Source organism: Papio anubis, chromosome 11 (assembly GCF_008728515.1).
Source record: "Papio anubis isolate 15944 chromosome 11, Panubis1.0, whole genome shotgun sequence".
NCBI lineage: Eukaryota > Metazoa > Chordata > Mammalia > Primates > Cercopithecidae > Papio > Papio anubis.
Window position 1 is genome coordinate 34,958,852 of NC_044986.1, and position 20,826 is coordinate 34,979,677.

At 40.8% G+C, this 20,826-nt stretch overlaps 1 protein-coding gene across 1 annotated transcript in view; it reads left to right on the forward strand.

Annotated features, from left to right (window-relative positions):
• Positions 1-20,826, forward strand: part of HPSE2 (heparanase 2 (inactive)) — a 777,655-nt gene that overhangs the window by 616,794 nt on the left and 140,035 nt on the right. Inside the window, exons 8-9 of the mRNA XM_017944184.3 lie at positions 513-619; positions 5,620-5,734. Coding sequence (XP_017799673.1) covers positions 513-619; positions 5,620-5,734 — 222 coding nt within the window. The remainder of the gene's footprint in view (positions 1-512; positions 620-5,619; positions 5,735-20,826) is intronic.

Consider the following 20,826-nt stretch of genomic DNA (forward strand, 5'->3'; position numbering starts at 1 on the left):
AAATATGATTACAATCTACCTGCACTAGTAATTATAAAATACGTCTCCCGCAAACATTCTCTCTACTTTCTTGTGATTTGTGACTTTTGATGCTTGTGATGCATTCGTGGCTTTTAGGTAGTGCATGTGTCATAGATGTGCTATAAGAGAGACTGAAAAGCATTGTTTCTCAATGCTTGGTAATTTGGAAACACAATATGATTTATATTTTTTAGTGGAAAGTACTGCAGTCAGTTTATATCCTGGAGTATGCACTTGTTCTGTCACATTGTCAGTTGGGTTTACTTAGGGAAAAATGATAATTTCTTTAAGTGGTACATGTCAATGTTAATGCATTTTGGTTTGTGAATGCCAACTCACTGAACTGGGTGCATCATCATAAAAAAGCACAAATCATGACCCCCTGAAAACAGGAAATCAGATCAACTTCCTTAAGGGAATGTATGTTTCTTCTCATGTGGGAATAGTTTTTAAAACCTCATTATCCCCTTCTGCTTTTGTTATGTAAACAGGTGGTTAATACATACACTCCAGGAAAGAAGATTTGGCTTGAAGGTGTGGTGACCACCTCAGCTGGAGGCACAAACAATCTATCAGATTCCTATGCTGCAGGATTCTTGTGAGTAACACTTGAAATTTCACCCCCAGGGGCTTTCAGGAGGAAAGGACAGTGAATCTCTGATATTGCTGATTATTCTGCCCATCCAAGGGGTGAGGCATGTTTCCTGTTGAAAGTTCATTTCCTTCATTTGTGTATGTCTTAAACCATTCAACAATGATCAATGCCTTCTCTAGATATTAAAATGTCAGGCACAGGCATCAGAACAAAGATTATAGTAAGTAATATTAGTAACAGTAATAATTATAGTAATAAGGGCTTTATTGATTGTCTAAAGTTCAAAACACAGTGTAAACAACATACATTTTCTAAGCCAATTTTCACTATAGTCTTGGGAGATAGGTAACAATAAGGCATGGTTTTTTCCCTCCAGAAAAAATATGATTGGTGGAACTGGGATAGGCGATAACTACATTGTAAAGCTGTAGGAGGTAAGTGCCGTAGTAACCATACTTTTAATAATACGGTGCTTACCACTGTCTGAAGTGCTTTATTTGTATTTCATAATTTAACAACCAATGACATAGATGCTACTGCTTTTATAACAATTTAGTGAAATAGATGCTGTTATTATCCCATTTATGGATGAGAAAACTGAAAGAGGTGAAGTAACTTATCCAAGATCACTCATTTAGTTAGTGGCACAGCTTGGACTCAAACCCAGGCAGTTTGCTCCAGAGTGCAGCTCCTTTACCACTGCAGCAGACCACCTGCCTTTCTGCCTCACATGGTCTGTCTACAAAAGAAAAATGATAGACATGCAAAGGAATAAAGAATTTCTGTGACTGGGAGTATCAGGAAGGACTTCATGGAAAAAGTGGCATGAGTGCCGCATAGTAGGATTACTCTAATTTCTATAGGTGGGAGTCATGGTGATGGCAGAGGGAGCCTTCTAAGCCCAAGAAACATTATGAGCAAAGGCACAGAGGAGCAGAGAATGGCTAATGTGACTAAAGCTTTGTTATCTGCGAGGGTGCAATGAGGGCTGAGACTCAGGAAAGGGTTTACCACCAAATTACAGAAGGTCTTGAAAACCCAGTAGAGGAAGTGAGGCCTTGTTCTATATTCACAGTAAGCCATTGAAGATTGTGAAGGAGAGACAGAGAAAGAGAGGGAGAGAAAATCTGGAGAATCTGACTTGTGTTTTTTCTGACTTTGGCTTTGTTAATGGTATTCACAAAAGTTGGGAAGGAATGGGAAAATGAATTTGAAGGCTACTACAGTCATCTGGAGAATGACTTAAGCCAGAGGCATAAGGGCCTCTCATTAGCTTGCCAGTGTCATGTGGCAGGGACAAACCCCTCAGGACCACTAAATAAGTGACTTGTTCCTGCTCCAGTACAGTCCTGTGGCCTTGGATTTTTGACTGAGCAATGTCCTCCTAAGAACTGTAGCTTTGCCCTCAGCTGTGTGTTTTGCTACTAACAGCTGTTCCTAATTATGCAGCTTCGGTTCCCCTGTATAGAGGTAACTTCTTTAATACATTAATGAAGGACAAATCAGGCCAGTTAAGTGGATTGCCTTTACAGATGGAGTTCTGGCAAATGCAGATAAAGAAAATGAGTCAGTGTAATTCATGGTGATACCTTGGGTCTTCCATTTCTGTGTCCTCAGCATCTTACATTGTGTAGCACAGACATGGGCAGCAAGCATGGTTCAAATGCATGAAGTGGAGTGAGTCACCTTTGATATAGTGTCATTAAGAATCTTCTTTCAAAAGTACACTCCCAGCCAGGCACGGTGGCTCACACCTGTAATCCCAGAACTTTGGGAGGCCAAGGTGGACAGATCACTTGAGGTCAGGAGTTCGAGCAGCCTGGCCAACATGGTGAAATCCCATTTTTACTAAAAATACAAAAATTAGCTGGGCATTGTGGCATACGCCTGTAGTCCCAGCTACTTGGGAGGCTGAGGCAGGAGAATCGTTTGAATCTGGGAAGCAGAGGTTGCAGTGAGCTGAGACTGCATTCCTGCCTGGGCAACAGAGCGAGACTCCATCCTCCACCCCACCCTCCCAAAAAAAAACCCACAAAAGTACACTCCCACTCTCCACTGGCTTGATATGAGACCCGTTGAAAGATGAGAAGCCAGGGCGTCAGTGCTGCAGGGGCCCCCTTGGAATCAGCAGAGGAATGACATTTGCTCAGCAGTCACTATAGGATGCTGCTACAGGGCCCAGCAAGCAGCCCAGTTGTACTGAGTGGTTTTGTGAGCATTCTTCCCTTTAGGGAATGATAAGGAATGAGAAATACTGCAGACCTTCATGGAGGAAGTTGAAAAAGAGAACTGTCTTTTCATGAGCATCAGCCAAATAGCCATAGATTTCTACAATCACTTTGCAGAACACGGATGAACATAGTAGTTTATATTCTGTTTGTAATTCAGATATCCAATGCTTAGTTGACACAGATCAGATGAAAACTAGTTTATTCTGCTCCCGATTTCTCTTACTTCTTTGTCACCCATTTGGTCTCAACTCCACTGGCAGCACCCAGCAATGTGCCCTTTGAGTTCAGTTCTCCAAGGGGCAGAAATTGCTTCCTGTTGGGGATGGGAGGGGTGGGGGAGCAGTAAAGCATTCTAGGAAGCTCTAGGAGGCTAGCAAGAAATTGAAAAGAAGACATTTTTCCAGCCTTTTTGAAATGTTAATATATCACATAACTCTGAGTTCACCAGGACATATACACATGCATGTATGCATAAATCGGGATTCTCTGCTACCAAGTGTTCAAGAGTAGTGTTTCCCAGCTAGGGCTTTGAGATTCTTTGGTGGACCACAAATACTCTTGGCATACTGCCATGTCTCAAGCACCTAATAGTGTCTGGCACATAGTAGATATTCACCTTTAGTGGAGTGGAAAATAATGGCAGGGTAGCATCTTTGGTTAGATACACCAGTCATTTTATCAACTCTCTCTAGCTTAGCATAGAAAGGAACCTGGGGAAACCATTTCTTTCCCTTTCTGAGGGGGCTTGTTATTATAGGAGGAAGATGAAGGTATCTTTTGTATTAACCATTCTATTCCGAAAGCCATGGGTTCTGGTTATAGTTCTACCACAGGACAGCCTTTGACAAGGTATTTCATAGTATGTCTCAGTGGCTAAAGGAAAAGCTAAAGCTGATATCTTGATTTTATAGGATTACCAAATTAATAAAAATTATGAAGGCAAGTAGCTTGCTTAGCCATGTTACGTTCCAAAAGTAATTTCAATTCCTGGGTCACAATGTTCCAATTTGAAGAACAACAACAAAAATGATTCTACTATATTATAGTCAGTTTTCCTTTTTGATTTAAAACTTTTGTGTTTTGCTTTGCTTTTTGTTTTGTTTTATTTTTGTAACTCTAAATTGTCAGTAAATATTTGTTAGTTTTTATGAGAATAAAATATAATTGTAGATGTAAAAAATATTTGAATATAGGCATAATATTTATTCACAATATAAAAATTAGCAATGCCCTTTATCCCAGCAAGGAAAAAAATGTAATTCTTCAAGTCACGGGTTTGGAGCTCCATATGGTTTCAGATTTGGGAAATCATAAGTATGTGTAATTTTCCCCAGTGTGCTAAATGGTGATTCTCAAAGTTCCGAGAATCTAATTTTATCCAGACAGATTTCAAGTCAACAGAGTATTGAGTACCTATGGTGTGCCAGGAATGGTGATGGGTGTTTGGAGTACAAGTTCAGACATTATGTCTATGCTTGATGAGCTCATACCTGACAGGGGAAAGGGAGAGAAGCAAGTTAAGTGATTCTTTCTGTGGACTTTCTGAGGGCATGAATAAGAGATCTGGGGAAGTACAGAGGAAGGTACCACTGTTGGCTGGGGCAGCAGAGTTTAGAATAAAATGACACTCGATTTGGAGATTAATATATGAGAAGAAATTTGCTAGACAAAAACGGATAGGTTCAAAGAAGAGTGGAAGAGAACTCTAAGCAGAAATTAAAACATGTATAAGGACTTAGGTAAGTGTGAGAAAGCAATGTGTATTTGGGTAGCCAAGAGTAGTTTTATGTGTCTTGGAGCCTGTGGGAAATGGGGTTGAGGGTGAGAGAAGATGGGGAAGAGGTAAATAAAGCTGTACACACATATATTTAGGACAAGTTGTGAAATGCCTTATCTTACATGTAGAGAAGACTGAATCTCTAAGCCACATTTATTCCATGTATTATTACAAGTAGAAGTTTCCCTAAGTTTCAGAAGTAGGAAGAGAAAGAGAACCCCAAATGAATGCATGAATGGATGAATGAGCTGAAAATGTAAATAACGAAGGCAGAGTCAGCAGTGTGGAAGAACCAAGAAGGCAGTATTTTTGAAGGATGGCATGCCCTGGAAAATGGGTGTTTGGCACAGTGGGATAGATGATAAGTGTGTGAACAGCGCAGATCCTCCACTGCGAAATATGTGTGATGGTAGCATACTTGAATCCCTGAAGAGTTACTTATAGTGCCAAGGAAAATTATTATTGCATTGACTACTGACAGTGATATATGAAGGTTGCTAATGACTAGACTATATTTGCATAGGTCATAGGAGTATATGAGTTAGAGTTCTGTTAAAGGTACATGTTCAGGGACAGGGTATAAGCAGGGGAGTTTGAGGGATGGAATGCACAATGTGTGCTCCTCTGTCTGTAATTGTATGTCCTCTGGCCAGGAGGGATATTAGGCTTACAAATGGCTAGGGTGTTCATTTGTTACTATTTCAGGAATAAAAAGTTAAGTCATTAACAACAAACTATTTAATGATCAAGAGTGGTTCATTTTACTCCCCTAGACCTCTGTTTCTTTTTCTATCAAATGCAGAGTTTGGATTTGATAATCTCTAAAATATATTACAGCTGTGAATTTAATGCTTAAAATAACCCTCTTCAAAGTACTAGGTAAATTTGGTGACTGGAGATTGGTGTATATGTATATATAGTAGCCAATCTCCATACAGCTTGTAGTATGCCGTTTTAAAAATATATTGATGTAGCTCTTTTCCTCTGCCTTTTAGATGGTTGAACACTTTAGGAATGCTGGCCAATCAGGGCATTGATGTCGTGATACGGCACTCATTTTTTGACCATGGATACAATCACCTCGTGGACCAGAATTTTAACCCATTACCAGTAAGTGTTGGATAAAGATTCCCAACTCCTTTTCCATATCATTCAGTTATTTTGATCATGCCTTGTTCCATACTAGGAGAATATTTTCCTCTTGCTGTTACCAGTTAATTTCATTAATTGAACAGAAACATTCTTGTCTTCGTTCCCTTGATCCATTTCACAGACTTTTGGCTTCACCACACACACACACACACACACACACACACACACATACACATACACACATGCACACACATCTAATCACTCACTCACTTTTATATATACACATACATATGTATGTACAGTATGCGATATACATACATTCATTTATACATATTTGTATATTTATTACTATTGTTTTAACAATCCTTGTGCAGTTGAGATTCCCCATCTACTTGTGGCCTGTTTGAACTCTGCTTGAGAGTGAATTTTTCCAGATTGTTTTATTTTAATGCTAATAGGAGACATTAGTTGACATCAAATGCAACATGTTGAAAGCAGATGGGGGAGTGTTAGCCAAGATCAGACACACTAGGAACCCATCTCTTGAGGAGTGGCTGAAGTGCAATTACAGTTAGATGTTGAGCCTTATGTGACAATGAGGGAATTTACCAAGAGCGTCAACTTCTCTAGGAAAGAAAAGGAAAGAGAAGAATAAACTAGAATGGCAAAAGCAGAAATATGGGTTTGTCTAGTGACCTTATTGGCCAATCAGAGAAATTCCACAGACCAGAAAAGCTACGCTTATCAGAAATATTACACGGGTTATCCTTTATCACAGAAGTCATGGTCACGACAAAAGGTCAGACTGCTCTCATCAAGTCATAGAATTTCAGAGCTGGGATCCCCCCTCGAGATGATCCAATTCCACCTCATTTAACAGAGGGACTGCTAGCTGGGGAGGGGCAAGGAAAAAAGGAAAGAAAGGAAAAAGAAGGACAGAGGGAAGTGTTCAGAGCATTGTAGATGCCATTTATGAAAGTGATCTGTACATTGTTAAGTATTATCTGCATCCTTTATAACTAACTTTCCAGGCTGGGGAAGAAACTAACACAAAAGCTCCAAGGCAAGAACAAACCTGGCACATTTGAGGAAACGCAAGAACACTAGGGTGACCGGGGCATGATGAGGAAGGGGGAGAAGTTGGAAATGAGGCAGGCAGGAGTCATATCACCTAGGGCTTTGTATGCTGAAAGGGGTTGACTTGTAAATAGTATGAAAAGCCATTGGAAGGCCTAATTAGGGAAGTAACATGATCTACTTACATTTTAAACAGCTCACCCTGGCATAATTAACGCATCAAATGTTAGTTAGAAAGGATGCAGATAATACTTAACAATGTACAGATCACTTTCATAAATGGCATCTACAATGCTCTGAACACTTCCCTCTGTCCTTCTTTTTCCTTTCTTTCCTTTTTTCCTTTATTCCTTTCATCACTCATTCAAATTTCATTCACTCTTCTTGATCAGGTACTATGTGCTGATTGCTGTTCCTGGCAATGGGCCACTGTGGTGAACCAAAAAGACAAGGTTCCTGAACTCTTGGAGTTTATAATATAGTGAACTGTACTGATAAATGGAAAATAAATAAACATAAATCAGAGAATTGCAATTTGTCATAAAATTGCTCTGAAAATAACATGGTGAGATAAATATGAATATTTATACTTATTTTGCTAAAGAGAAACTAAGGTTCTGTGACATTATTGAGTGAGTTATCCAAGGTCAGATGAGTAGTAAGAGAGCTGGAACACGTTTTCCAGTTCTAAATTGTGTTTTCTAAATACCACACTATTTCTTATGGTAGCCTCTTAGATGTCTTTGCTGTGGTCTGAGGCCAACATTGCCTTAAATGCACGGAAATGAAACCAGGCATGTTGGGAAATTGGAGAGAAGAAAACAGACTGGAAAAAGAGTCTTTGGGTGACTAGACAAGCTTCATTTCCAGAGTTGGACAAACTTGGATTCCGTATCAACCCTCTTTGTACCTTTGCATGGCCATGTGTAAATTAAGGATGTCAGTCCTCATGGCTTTGTCCTCCTCAAATGAGAGTTGCTGCCAGTGACTTTCTTTAAAAGCATGGCACAAAAGACCTCAGTTGATACACGGTGGAGCAGAGCTCATAGAAATTCATGGGAAGAGAAAACAAGTTCCACTGATTCAGCACAAAGACTCAAATGATCTGGGCAGCTGTATTTCTGGAAACACCAAACTGTAATAAAGAAACTGTATGTAAAAGCACTTAAAAAGGTAGCAGGCTTTCTTTTTATCTTTCTTTTCACTAATAAATTCTGCACCTTATAAGTAGAGAACCTGGCAGCTGGGAGAGTGTATCCTAAGTCTCCCCTGGAAGGAATTTACAAGGCTAGACCAGAACACCAATCTGACACACATTGCCAGCAGGCCCCTGGAATGTGTAATGGAGACAGACCTGGGAATTGTACTGGTTGCCACTTCAGAGAGTTGTGCAATTGATAACTAAACACTGCCAATAAAAACTTGTGGATTTTACATTGTGATTAAATCTTCAAGAGAGTTTGTTAAGCGCTTAGGGAATTAGTGAGTTGCATTTTGGTTGCCTCCCAAAACCAGTGCTCTTGAATGAATTCAGAAAAAGTGAGCATCCTGGCCTTATGGCTCTTCAACCCATATCCCATTTTACCCCTCCCCCTGCCCAGTCAACTTTAATCCCAGTTTGTGGCATTCTAGCCTAGCTCTGGCAGGACCATTTCAATAGCCCCAATCTAAGGTAAGAGAGAATATGAGGATAGCTCTTTAAAAGAGAAACTTGTCCTCAGAAAAGATCATTTTCAAATATACCCCATGTTCTTTATGGTTATTCCTCCAGAAAAGTGCCACCCACCTCCTGCTGTAACATTTTCCTTCTCCTGGAAAGAGAATATTCAGTTCAGCCGTGCTTCATCACTCGACTCCCACTCCCTTCCCCTGGCCCCCTCAACACTGGGAAAGAGGGGACATGTGAGTCTCCACAGCCGGTCAGTCAGTCACGGGCTCCCTTGGGAGTAGACGATGTTTGTGCAGAAGAGATCTGCACATTTGGTGGACATAGTCCAGACCCCACCAGTCATGGGCATTTCTCCTCAGAGAGGGTTTTGGAATTTAGCTTGCTGCTTTTTTTAAGAGCTTGATTTACAGAGCTTTCAGGGAAAGGAATGGTGAATTACTAGTCGACATCTTAACTCCCACACCAGGCTGTCTTCGCACAATTCAATTCAAAAAACATGGACACCTCAGTTGTGTCTGGCTTCATGCTTGGCATTCTAGGGACATGCACATAAATTCATCTATGGAACTAATAATCTGATGTGTGTTTGTGGGACTACAATTTCGTCCTTTATTTGGAATAAAATAAAAAGCTAGATCACATTGGATTGCCTTTTCCACACTGGGTACGGTGGTATGGAAATTTACTGTCAGCATACCTTTTTGCCTACTTTCCCTGATGAATAATATACACTCAACTCGGCCCAATGCACACTTATTGAGTGCCTGCTGTGTACATTGTTCTGGAATATAGTCATTAGTCGTGGATTGGAGTACAACTCGCTGGTCTATGGTGAGATTGAACCTGTGATTGCAGTTCCCATAGCACTGTGCTCTGAACCAAGCCATTGCTGTTCAGATACCATTTGGCCATCAGAAGGAAACTCTAACTCTTACTGGTGCCTGCCTAGCACAGTTGATGAGCCTATCACAAGATCCTAGAACAAGATCCTAGATGCTCCATCCTTGTTTCCCTCCAAAGTGTTAGAGACAATGCCCAGTGTGCACTGCTGAGCCATGGTGTGGACACGGGGCTTAAATCTCTCCCTGTGTAGAGCAAGGACACCCAGTTACAAATGCATGTTCCATTGATGCTGGATTGATACAAGAAGAACACCACCTGAGACACAGTGGCTCACGCCTGTGATCCCAGCACTTTGGGAGGCCGAGGCAGGCAGATCACGAGGTCAGGAGATCGAGACCATCCTGGCTAACACGGTGAAACCCTGTCTCTACTAAAAATACAAAAAAATAGCCAGGCGTGGTGGCAGGCGCCTGTAGTCCCAGCTACTCAGGAGGCTGAGGCAGGAGAATCGCTTGAACCTTGGAGGTGGAGGTTGCAGTGAGCCAAGATTATGCCACTGCACTCTAGCCTGGGCAACAGAGCAAGACTCTGTCTCAAAAAAAAAAAAAAACAAAAAAAAAAAAAAAAAAACAGCACCTGGGAAACAGCAGGAGCCTGAAACTATGATAAGATTCATGAGTTCTATCCTAACTCTGCCATTAATTAGATGTGTATCTTGGTATTCCAGTTTTCCCATCACTTAAATTGGGGTAAAAATGCCACCTCTACCTCCAGAAGTTACTGTTACGATCTTTGAGAAAATTAGGTATAAAAATAGGATTGTGATTTGGTATATATACATACATGTAGAAAATTACTGGAAAGGACTGCATCTAAATGTTAAAAGTGGTTTTCTTTGGGTGGTAAGATTACAGGCAGTTTTTATTTTCTTACATGAATTTTTTGTATGTAAAATTGCTGCAATCAGCATTATCGCTTTTAAGATCTTAAAAAAAGGCCTATTTTTCAAAGAAAAAAGAGTATTTCAAAAGGATTGTGTTTAAATAGCTATGCAAATGTTCCCTTATTATTCATGTTTCATTTATTCATAAACACTTATTGCATTCATGCTATGTGCTAGATACTATGCTAGACACTAGACACACAGTCTCTAGGAGCTTACAGTAGAGATAGGGAGATAGACAAGGTAGCAGGGACTATAACAGAAGCCCTATAGTGTATTAGAAGAGGAGTACAGAAGCCAGATTGAGTGGAGGGAGGCATGGGGCATCAAGGAAGGCTTTCTGGAGGAAACAATGCCTGAGCTGAATCTTTAAAAAGGGCCACTTAGCCATAGGAAGAAGAGTTTGGGGTCTGGGGAGGACCTTCCAAACAGAAGCAGTAGTGTATGTAAAGGTACAGAGGCATTAATTTTCCAGTGAGTCATGTTAGATGGATTAGGAAAAATTAAGAAAAATTTTCCCATTGCTCTCCAGTGGCCACACAGGGTGTATGAAAATTAAAGAATTTCAAAGCTACAGACCTGGAGGTGGTAGGTCAGGGGAGGCACAAAACACAGCCAAACCAGCCTGTGACCTGTTTCTTGGTGAAGCCGCCTTTCTCTTTCTTTTCTTTCCCGTGGGAGCCATCAGGAAGATGAAAGAAGCAGAGTGTACCTGTTTAGGGGTAGCTGTGATGTGAAACCCAATGCTCCCATTAGAGGCCCTGACAAAGACTTCACCATGTGCAGCTTTCCTTTGTGGAACCTGCGGCTGCTGAGAGAAGGGCATCCTTGGCTGCAGGATCAATCACTGAGACTCAGGCTGGCTCCACGTCAGTGGCCGAAGTGCCTGGGCTGCATGCCCAGGGAACATGACTTGCTCTTTTCTCCTCTGTGTCTCTAAACCCTGGCTGCTCAAACCAGAGCCTGTGCTCTGCACCATCTGACAGGAAGGCAGTTCTTTTGCTCCTAATGCTTTCACTTAGACACTCCTCTGATTTTCTACTAGGAGTTCTCCTCCCTTGCTTATTTATCAGCCTGAGCAGTGTGCGCAGGATGTCAGCAACAACACTAACAGTTGTAACAGCTCACGCCGATGGAAGCCCCCTTGGGAAACAGAAAGCACTCTAGACCTAAAATCAGAAGGTGCAAGCTCAAAATGCAGCACCACAATTTTCTAGTTACATGAGTCTTCATTTCTTCCTCTGTGAAATGGGATTAACTGTGCTGGTGTTACAGACAGGGAAGTATTTGAATGTACTGCTTAAAAGTATTGACTTGGAATCAAGTTTCAAAACTAGCTCTATCACTTACTAGCTATATGTCCTTGGATTTATAAGCATCAATAAACATCAATTTCCTCTCATAAAATGGAGACAATAATAGTGTCTACCTCAGAGGGTTGTTAGAAAGATTAAACGAGCCAATGCATGTGTATCTTTTACCACATAGTAAATACTCAGTAAATGTTAATCACTATTATTATTTATAAAGTCACTTTGTTAAAATTCTGTAAGTCACAATAATTATTATTAATAATCTGAATATAACTGTGGTGAGATAATATATATTTGATATCAAATATACATTTGATATATATTTGATATACATTTAATATTTAGATATCTGGAAATCAAGCAATGATGACTAAAGGATGAAAAGTAGATTTTTTGGTAAAAGTAGTTTAACTTTTTATAATTTTCTAGTAACTTAACTAGAAAATGAGAAGAACGAAAAAGGAAAGCAATGATTCCTTCACTTGAGAGGAATTGACTGCAATGGTTAAAGATAAACTAAAAATTACATTTTATTTCCCTCTGGAGAAGATTCTGGCAACCTTTCCCAGTGAAGGCAATTAAGGCAGTAACCAGGCCCCAACACCTTCATTTGGTATTTATAAATGGCCCAATAAGCCCTGGAAACCATGATATGTCACATCAAAGTGCTAATGACAGCACATTATGTGAATCACTGAGAAGCAACAATTGAAAATTCCACTCTGCCATCAGCCATTTATATTGTTCCTAGATTGCAATACTGAGGGATTACAGCTACAGCAAATTGTGTGGCCTCCTAAATAAATTAGGGAGAAGAAGCAATTATAGTCTCGCTGCACTTGAGCTTAGGAACACAATTCGCCATCCTTGAAGCAACGTGCAGACAGTGAGAAGCAAGGTCAGGTCTGGAATGAGAAGAACTGCACTCACCTAACCTCATCAGCTCGCTGAAAACACTAAAGAATTATCTAAAAATGACCTAAGAAGAAAGAGAGGGAGGGAGGGAGGAAGAGAAAAGAAAGGAAATAAGGGAGAGGAAAAAAATAAATGTCCTTTGGTAGATTGGAAGGCACTTTTGTGAATGCCACAATATGACAAATTTAAGAATATTTCATCTTAAAGACTTTGCAAACATTAAGGGTACAATGGTGTCTGGTTGTGACCTTTAGGAACCAAAAAATAAGCCTCTGATAGAACCAAGATAATACATTATGTTTTTTTCTAACTCAATTATGGTTTTGTGGTTGTTTAAATAAAAGCAAAAGTCTTTATTAAAAATAGAAATAGAACAAATTCTGCTTTTTAATTCTTATTTAAATGTACTACACAATAACTTTTTTAAAAGAATCTGTCAGTCATTAGATACCTCACTTACTAACTTTCAACCATTATCAATCTCTGCTTGTTTCATCCTTGATTCGGTTTTAAGCATTGAAAGGATTCAATAGAACACACCATTTTTACTTACCCTAAATTTGATGGCAGAAGACCTGCCTTCTACTCTAAAATTCACCCTCATCTTGTTGTCACAATCCTTATAGCCTTTCTTTGTTAGAGCAGTGGTTCTCAAGCCTGGCTGAACATTATAGTCACCTAGGGAGCTTTTATAAAAATACGTATGTTTAGGCACCAACTCCAGAGATTCCTGTTTAAGTTGATCTGTAGAGGATCCCAGGTGTTGATATTTTTTTTGAAGTCCAAGTGATTCTAATGTGAAGCCAGAATTGAGAACTGTATTAGAGGTTTATGTTGCCCTGATTAAATTATCAACTACCTTTTTATTTTTTTCTACTCCTCTGTACTCAACTCTTGCTTCAATTTTTGACATAGTAACAAAATATTTAGTACTGTCTATCATTCATTCATTTGACAACTATTTATTGAGTATCTACTATGTGCCAGACACTTCTAGATTCTGATGAAATGGAGGTGAAAGGGGAAAGACAAGATCCCTGCCCTCATTGGAGGTTACAGTCTGGAAGGAGAGACTAAAAATAAACAAGTAAACTAACAATTAATTACAAAATTCAGAATGCTGTGAAGGAAGCAGTTGCTAAACTGAATAATGAATAATTTAGAAAGTGTGGCCAAGGAGGTCTTCACTGAAGAGGCAGCCATTAGAGGCTGGTGGAAGAGCAGAGCATCGCTCAACAGGAACAGCATCCGCAAAGCCTGCAGTGGGGGAAAGACGCTCAGTCACACATCAGAGGCCACACAGTGTCTCTAAGACCAACCTGAGGTATGGTCCACCCACCGCCAGGCACAGAGGCAGGCAGCAGTGTTCAGCACAGTTTAGCTCCAGCTCCCTGAACATGCTGCTCTGTCCTGCCCTTGCCACCAGCACTTGGCAAACTTCATTGCTTCCTGTTTATTGCCCCTTATGCAAATAATAGTGGTGTATCTCACTGCCTGGCCCTTTATCTGGGATCCCCGACTGAGCTTAGTGCCTAGAGTTTCCCCGTCACTGGCCCAGCCATCCCCATTTACACTCTCTGTCACCTGTCATCAGACTTTGAAACAAGAATGGCAGAACATTTGGTAGTTTATTATACTATTCCGTTTTTGAGTATGTTTACAAATTTCACCGATAATTCTTTTAATATCTTTGTTCAAGAACCTTATGACATACACTAAAGCAAAGCACTGTTTTAGTTTCTGTAGAACATAAAAAATAATGTTAGATTCCTTCTCTCCATGTTTACAATCTGTGTTGGGTGACGTAAAGCCTTGGAGAGAGAGTTAACAGACGATGGATGTGTATGTTAAAGTCTGTCTTGTTCACTCATTATCCCCGGAGTCTAACATAAGGTGCCTTGCATAGGAAGTACTCAATAAATATTTGTGAAAATAAGAGAGGGAGGAAGGGATCCAAATGATCAATAGACAAAGTTTTTTTAGATGTCTGAGGTAGGAGATATTACTACTGGCCGGAAGGGAGGAGCCAGAGGGAAGAATTAGCAAAGACTGTGCAACAAGACGTCATTGCTGGACATTTGTAATATTAGTTACCTGCATAATACATGTTCCTGAGAAGGCTCCTTACTCCAGGGCACCACAATGATGTGACAGCAGGAAGAAAGGAGGGCCTTGGGATAGAAGGCTCACCAACTGGAAGACCAGGAATTCTGGATCTGATTCCACGTTCTGACACCAACTCACTCATTGTAGGGCACTGGGCACTCTGGGTCTGTCTCTAATTTAGAGGTTGAATTGGACAATCTGAGGTTCCCTTCAGCTCTGAAGTTTTCTGATTCATTTCAATATGTTATTTCCATACCACTGTCTTCAGATGGACCTCCCAGCTGAACCTAAATTAATAAAATATTTTAAAATAAAGCTGCACTGCTTCCCTTTGAAATCATTCAGGGAATAAAGCTTTTTTCCTCAAGGCTCCTATAGCCCTGTTATAGTACTTATGACTGTCTTTTGTTATTAGAATTGTTGGGGTCCACCTACTAGTAAATTCTCAGTCATTATTGTTTCAATTATTTCTTCAATTCCTTTCTCTTTCTTTTCCTTCTAGTTTGTTACACATTTTGCAGCTGTCCCACAGTCCTCAGATATGCTGCCCTATTTTAGTCAGTCTTTATTCACTTTGTTGTTCAATTTGGGATGTTTCTATTGATATTTTCTCAAATTCAGAGATTATTTCCTCAGCCATGTCCAGTCTACTAATAATCTTATCAAGGGCATTCTTCATTTGTGTTATAGTATTTCTGATCTCTAGCGGTTTTTTTCTTTTAGTTCTTAGAATATCCATCTCTCTGCTTACATTGCTCATCTGCTTTTGCATGCTATTTGCTTTATCCATTAGATCCTTTAGCATATTAATAACAGCTATTTTTAATTCCCAGTCAGATAATTTCAGCATTCCTGCCATGTCTAGTGTTTGCTCTGTTTCTTCAAATTGTGTTTTTTGCCTTTCAGTGTGCCTTGTAATTTATCTGGATAGATGTGATGTATCAGGTAAAAAGAACAATTGTAAATAAGCCTTTAGTAATATGGTGGTAAGGTATGCGGGGAGAGGAAGCATCGTATAGTCCTATGATTAGGTCTCAGACTTTTTGTGAGCCTGTGCCTTTGGATTGTGAACTTCACAAGTGTTTTTCAGTATTTTTCTTTCCCCTTTTAGTGGAACAGGATGGCTAGAGTGGGCTGGAGTTGATATTTCCCTTCTCCTGCATGGAAGGCTAGAGCTGACTGGAGTTGGGTATTCCCTGTCACTTAGGTCAGTTAGGCTCTGATAATACCCCAACAAGTTAGGTTATGGTTAACTAGTTTCTCCTGAGGGCAGAACTTGTTAAGAACAGAGGCCAGGCACGGTGGCTCACACCTGTAATCCCAGCACTTTGGGAGGCCAAAGTGGGCACATCACGAGGTCATGAGATGGAGACCATCCTGCCCAACATGGTGAAACCCCGTTTCTACTAAAATACAAAAAATTAGCCTGGCGTGGTGGTGTGCAGCTGTAGTCCCAGCTACTCAGGAGGCTGTGGCAGGAGAACTGCTCGAACCCAGGAGGCGGAGGTTGCAGTAAGCCAAGATCGAGCCACTGTATTCCAGCCTGGTGACAAAAAAAAACAAAAAAAAAAACAAAAAAACAGAGTTCTCTGGCATATTTCAAAATAGTTCCTTTTCCCTTGCCCCCACTGGAAGCATGAAGAATTTTTGCCCAGTATTTGCTGTGAGATCCTGGTTGAGCTCCTGGAGGTAAAACTCACAAAATTGTTGGGGTTCTCCCAGTGACTCTCTGGGAGTTGCAAACTCTCAAACTTGTCCACACTGAGCCTCCAGCACAGTTACAGTTTAGGTTGTCTGCTGTGGTATGCCATGACTCCCTGTATTTGTCTGTCTGTCTCTCCAATTTTGGGGGCAGCGGTTTGCGCTATGTCCTCACCTCTCTAATGGATCCAAGAAAAATTGTTGATTTTTCAGACTGTTCAACTTTTTATTTATTGATCAAAAGGAATGGTGACTTCTAAACTCCTCACATATGGAAGTGGAGACCAGAAGTCCAATAATCTGTGTGTTGTCTTTTTATTTTCTTGATGGTGTCCTTTTAAGCACAAAAGTTTTTAATTTTGCTGAACTCTAATTTATCTATTTTTTGGTCATTTGTACTTTTGGTGTTCAATCCAAGGCCACAAAGATCTCCTATTTTTTCTTCTAAGAATTTGTATAGTTTCAGCTCTCCTATCTTTAGGTCTTTGGTCCATTTGAGTTAATTTCTGTACATGATGTGAGGTAGAGATTCAACATCATTCTTTTGCATGCAGATACAGTTGTCCCAATACCATTTGTTGAAAAGATTATTCTTTTCCCATTGAATTGTCTTGGCACTTTTATTGAAAATTAAGTGACCATAGATGTAAGAGTTTATTTCTGGACTTTCAATTTTATTCCATGGATCTTTATGTCTACTTTTATGCATATATGTATATGTACAGTAATCAAGCGAGTATGGCCAATACCATAATCTCTTGATTACTGTAGCTTTGTATTAAACTTTGAAATTGGAAAGTGTGAGTGAGTGCAAAAATGAATATGTTCTTTTTCAAGACTGGTTTAGTTTCTACTTTCAGTTTTGAGTGGTGTGACAGCTGCTCACAGCTCAGCCAAATGAGTTTCCAATATTTTCAGCCCTTCCAAAGCCCCGTGTCAGGTGGTAAGTTCATAATTACTGACATAATCTATTCAGTAAACACAACCACATTGCACCTGGGTTAGGATCACAGGGCTTGCTATCCCGTTGTCATAATAAACATCCTTTCCATCACCCTCCTTGGGAAAGTGACCAACAGCCAAGGTACCATTTTGGTGGCTTGTTTCAATCCTATCACTGTTTGCCTCCAAATAATTAATTCCACTTTTGTTCATTAAAAATAGGACACTGGGGAACCCTTACTCCTCAGCATCACTCACTATTTTGGTGAGAGCATTTACTGCCAGCTCCTGGGAAGTCTTACATCCCCAAATCCAACCTGCAAAGCCTCTGTCCTTAAAGTCATGTCACTGTTGGCATCCCATCCTCATCACTATAACTGTCAAGGACTGTGAAGGGCCTGAGAGTTACCCTATTTGCAAGCTAACAAGTTTGCCTTTGCTGCTCCATGGATTCAGACAGAAAGCCCAAGTCTTCTAGGTCAGAAACAGAAGACTTTATATACTCAGCAAGCATCATGAGCATTAGCATATTTGCATGGGTTTCCCTGGCCACCAAGACTCATAGGAACAATGCACTGGGCCCAAATTTATGCTACACATGCAGTGGGTCTGAGCTGTAGCTGAGGAGTTCAGACCAAAAGTCTAGCACTTTTTATGCTATCAGCAAACATTGTGGAAGCAGCAAACAAGACAATATTCCTCCCAGCAGGGGTGGGCAATTGTATGGATGTCATGCTGTGGTCATTTTGACAACTTAGTTGCCTGTGTAAGTAGCTGCAGAAACTACTTTTTATCAGAAGACATAAATCTTGCAGTCTGGCACACTCATCAAGAACATGCAGAGATAATCAGGGCTGGTAGTCAACTACTTCTCCCAACAATCCATCCCTCAGCCCTACATGTTCTTGGCTGAACTCAGATTTACACGGAGTATGCCACTCCATCAGCCACTCTGATTAATCTGATGGATGGAGGCTGGGACCAAATTTGTTCCATTTGTCTCATATAGTATGATGGTTAATTATATGTGTCAACTTGGCTAGGCCATGTTACCCAGATATTTGGTCAAACATTATTCTAGATATTTCTATGAAGATGTTCTTTAGATGAAATTGACATTTAAATCTGTAGACTTTGAGTAAAGCAGATTACCCTCTATAATGTGGATGGGCTTCATCCAATCAGTTGACAACCTTAAGAGAGAAAAGACTGGCCTTCCCTGAACAACAACAACAAAAATTCTGCCAGAAGACTGCCTTCAGGCTTGAACTGCAACCTCAGCTCTTCCCTGGGTTTCCACCCTGCCAGCAGCCTACCCTACAGATTTTGGACTTCCCAGCATCCGTAATTACATGAGCCAGTTACTTAAAATCAATCTGTCTGTTTCTCTCTCTCTCTCTCTCTCTATATATATATATATACACACACACACACGTAATATATATGTATATATCTTTGTGTATATATATACACACACATACATATGTGTATATATACATACATGTTTATGTATATATGTTTGTGTGTATATATTTTTTTTTGTGTGTGTGTATATACATGTATATCCTATTGGTATAGGTTCTGTTTCTCTGGAGAACCATGACTAATACTTACAGCATTTAATTAAGGACTTATATGAAATACTGAGCATATTACATTGCAGTTCATCTGCTCATCTCTTTTTGCTCCTTCTCCATGAGGAGGAGAAACATTTGAGTTGAAAGTGACTGAAATCTGACGTGCAGAGACTTTGTTTTTAGTAATCTCTGTCCTCCTCAAACACAGTAGGTACTCAATAAAAGTTTGATGAATGAAAGAGGAACTAAGTGTGTAAGGGTATGACTGGATTTCTTCAACACCTGTAATTGCCTTCCCCAACATCTCCATTAAACAAAACTCAAGCTATCTTTCAAAGATTATCTCAAAGACCACCAACTCTTTCTTGACGCTTTTTTTGAATTATCGTAAGTGAATGTTTTCTCTTCTGATTCCTGGGTGACAGAGCGAGACTCCATCTCAAAAAAAAAAAAAAACCTCATTAACATGTTATCTGTATCCTTTTATGCATGTAGTATATACGGTGTTATCTACAGGTATTTACAGTCATTTGTAAACTTGTTATTTCCCTTCCTAGAATATAAGCTCCTTGAGGGTAGGGACTTAGTATACTTTTCCTATATTTCCTCTAGCAAGCAGTACACATCCATACCTAACATACACTAAAAAAATTATTTGCTGAATTGGACTGTCTCAAACCAGAGTAGAAAATCACTGGTGCAAATGTGCTAATTACCCACAGCTGGTCTTAAAGGTGTTTTGATTATTAGTTAGCAGCTCAGATTCCCTTTATGAAACATGACCTTTTTGCTAATGATCACTTTAACTACTACATACCAGTGTGATGATGGGTTGCCTTTAAAATTAGCCAATAAAGAAGGCTGGGAGTATAGCAGCAAGATGGCAGAATAGGACTTTCCAGAGCTTGCCTCCCTGCAGAAACATCCTTTTGAACCACAACAATTATGTGTGAAAATACCTTCACAAGAGCTAAGGAAGCCAGGTGAAATATTATAGCACCTGGGTAGAGCACAGAAATAAGACACATTGAACCTCTTCAATATGGAAAGAAGAACAGTTTTATACCACTCCTCCAACCCTAGGCAGCATAGCATTGAAAGAGATACCCTGCACTTGGGGGAAGGAGAGGGAAGTGAACACCAGACTTTGCTTCAGACCTTCAACACCAGGACCGCCCCAATAAAACTGAGCACTGGTCAGGCCCCCATGGGACCAGACTCCAGGCCAGTACTTACAGACTGAGTCTCCAAACCTGCCCTGCACCAGGCAAGGCCCCACAGTCCCAGGCTCCAGGCCTGCCCCAGTATTGGACTGGCCCTAGTGGTCCTGGGCTTCAGGCCCACCCTGAAGGGCCAGGCTAGACCAACCCCAGCAGACAAAGTATCCAAACCACCCCTGCAGCCTTAGCTATCAAGATAGCACCCTTTAATTCAGCCTTCAGGCTGGCCCCTGTGGATACAGACTCTAGACCCGTCTATCACCAGGCCAACTCCTGTGGCCTCAGGCTTCAGGACTAGGCCAGAACCAGGTTGACACATCTAGCCTTAGGCACCAGGCTGAAACCCATGGACACAGAGTCTAGGCATGCCCAGTACCAAGCCAGTCCCTTTGTCCTATCCTTCAGGTCAACCTCTGTGGCCCCAAGCTCCAGCAGACCCAAGGTTTAGGCCATTCTCAGTAGATCCCAGTGCTGGCTGGACCAGCCCCCATGGACCCAGGCTTCAGGATCACCTTTGTGGACCCAGGTTCCATGCTGGCCCCCATGGCCTGGGAACCCAGGTCACCCCTCACAGACCTAGTTTCCAAGTCAGCACATATACACTCAATCTCCAAGCCAGCCCCAGTGGGCCCAGGCTTCAGGCCAGTCCCCATTGCCCTAGGCACCAACCAGTACCCATGATCCCAGGCTCTATACCAGCCCTCATAGACCCAGGCTCCATGCCTCCTTCATCACTGACTAGCCCCAGGACCCAGGCCAGTCCTGATGACACCAGACTCCAGTTGACCCAAGGCCAAGACCTAC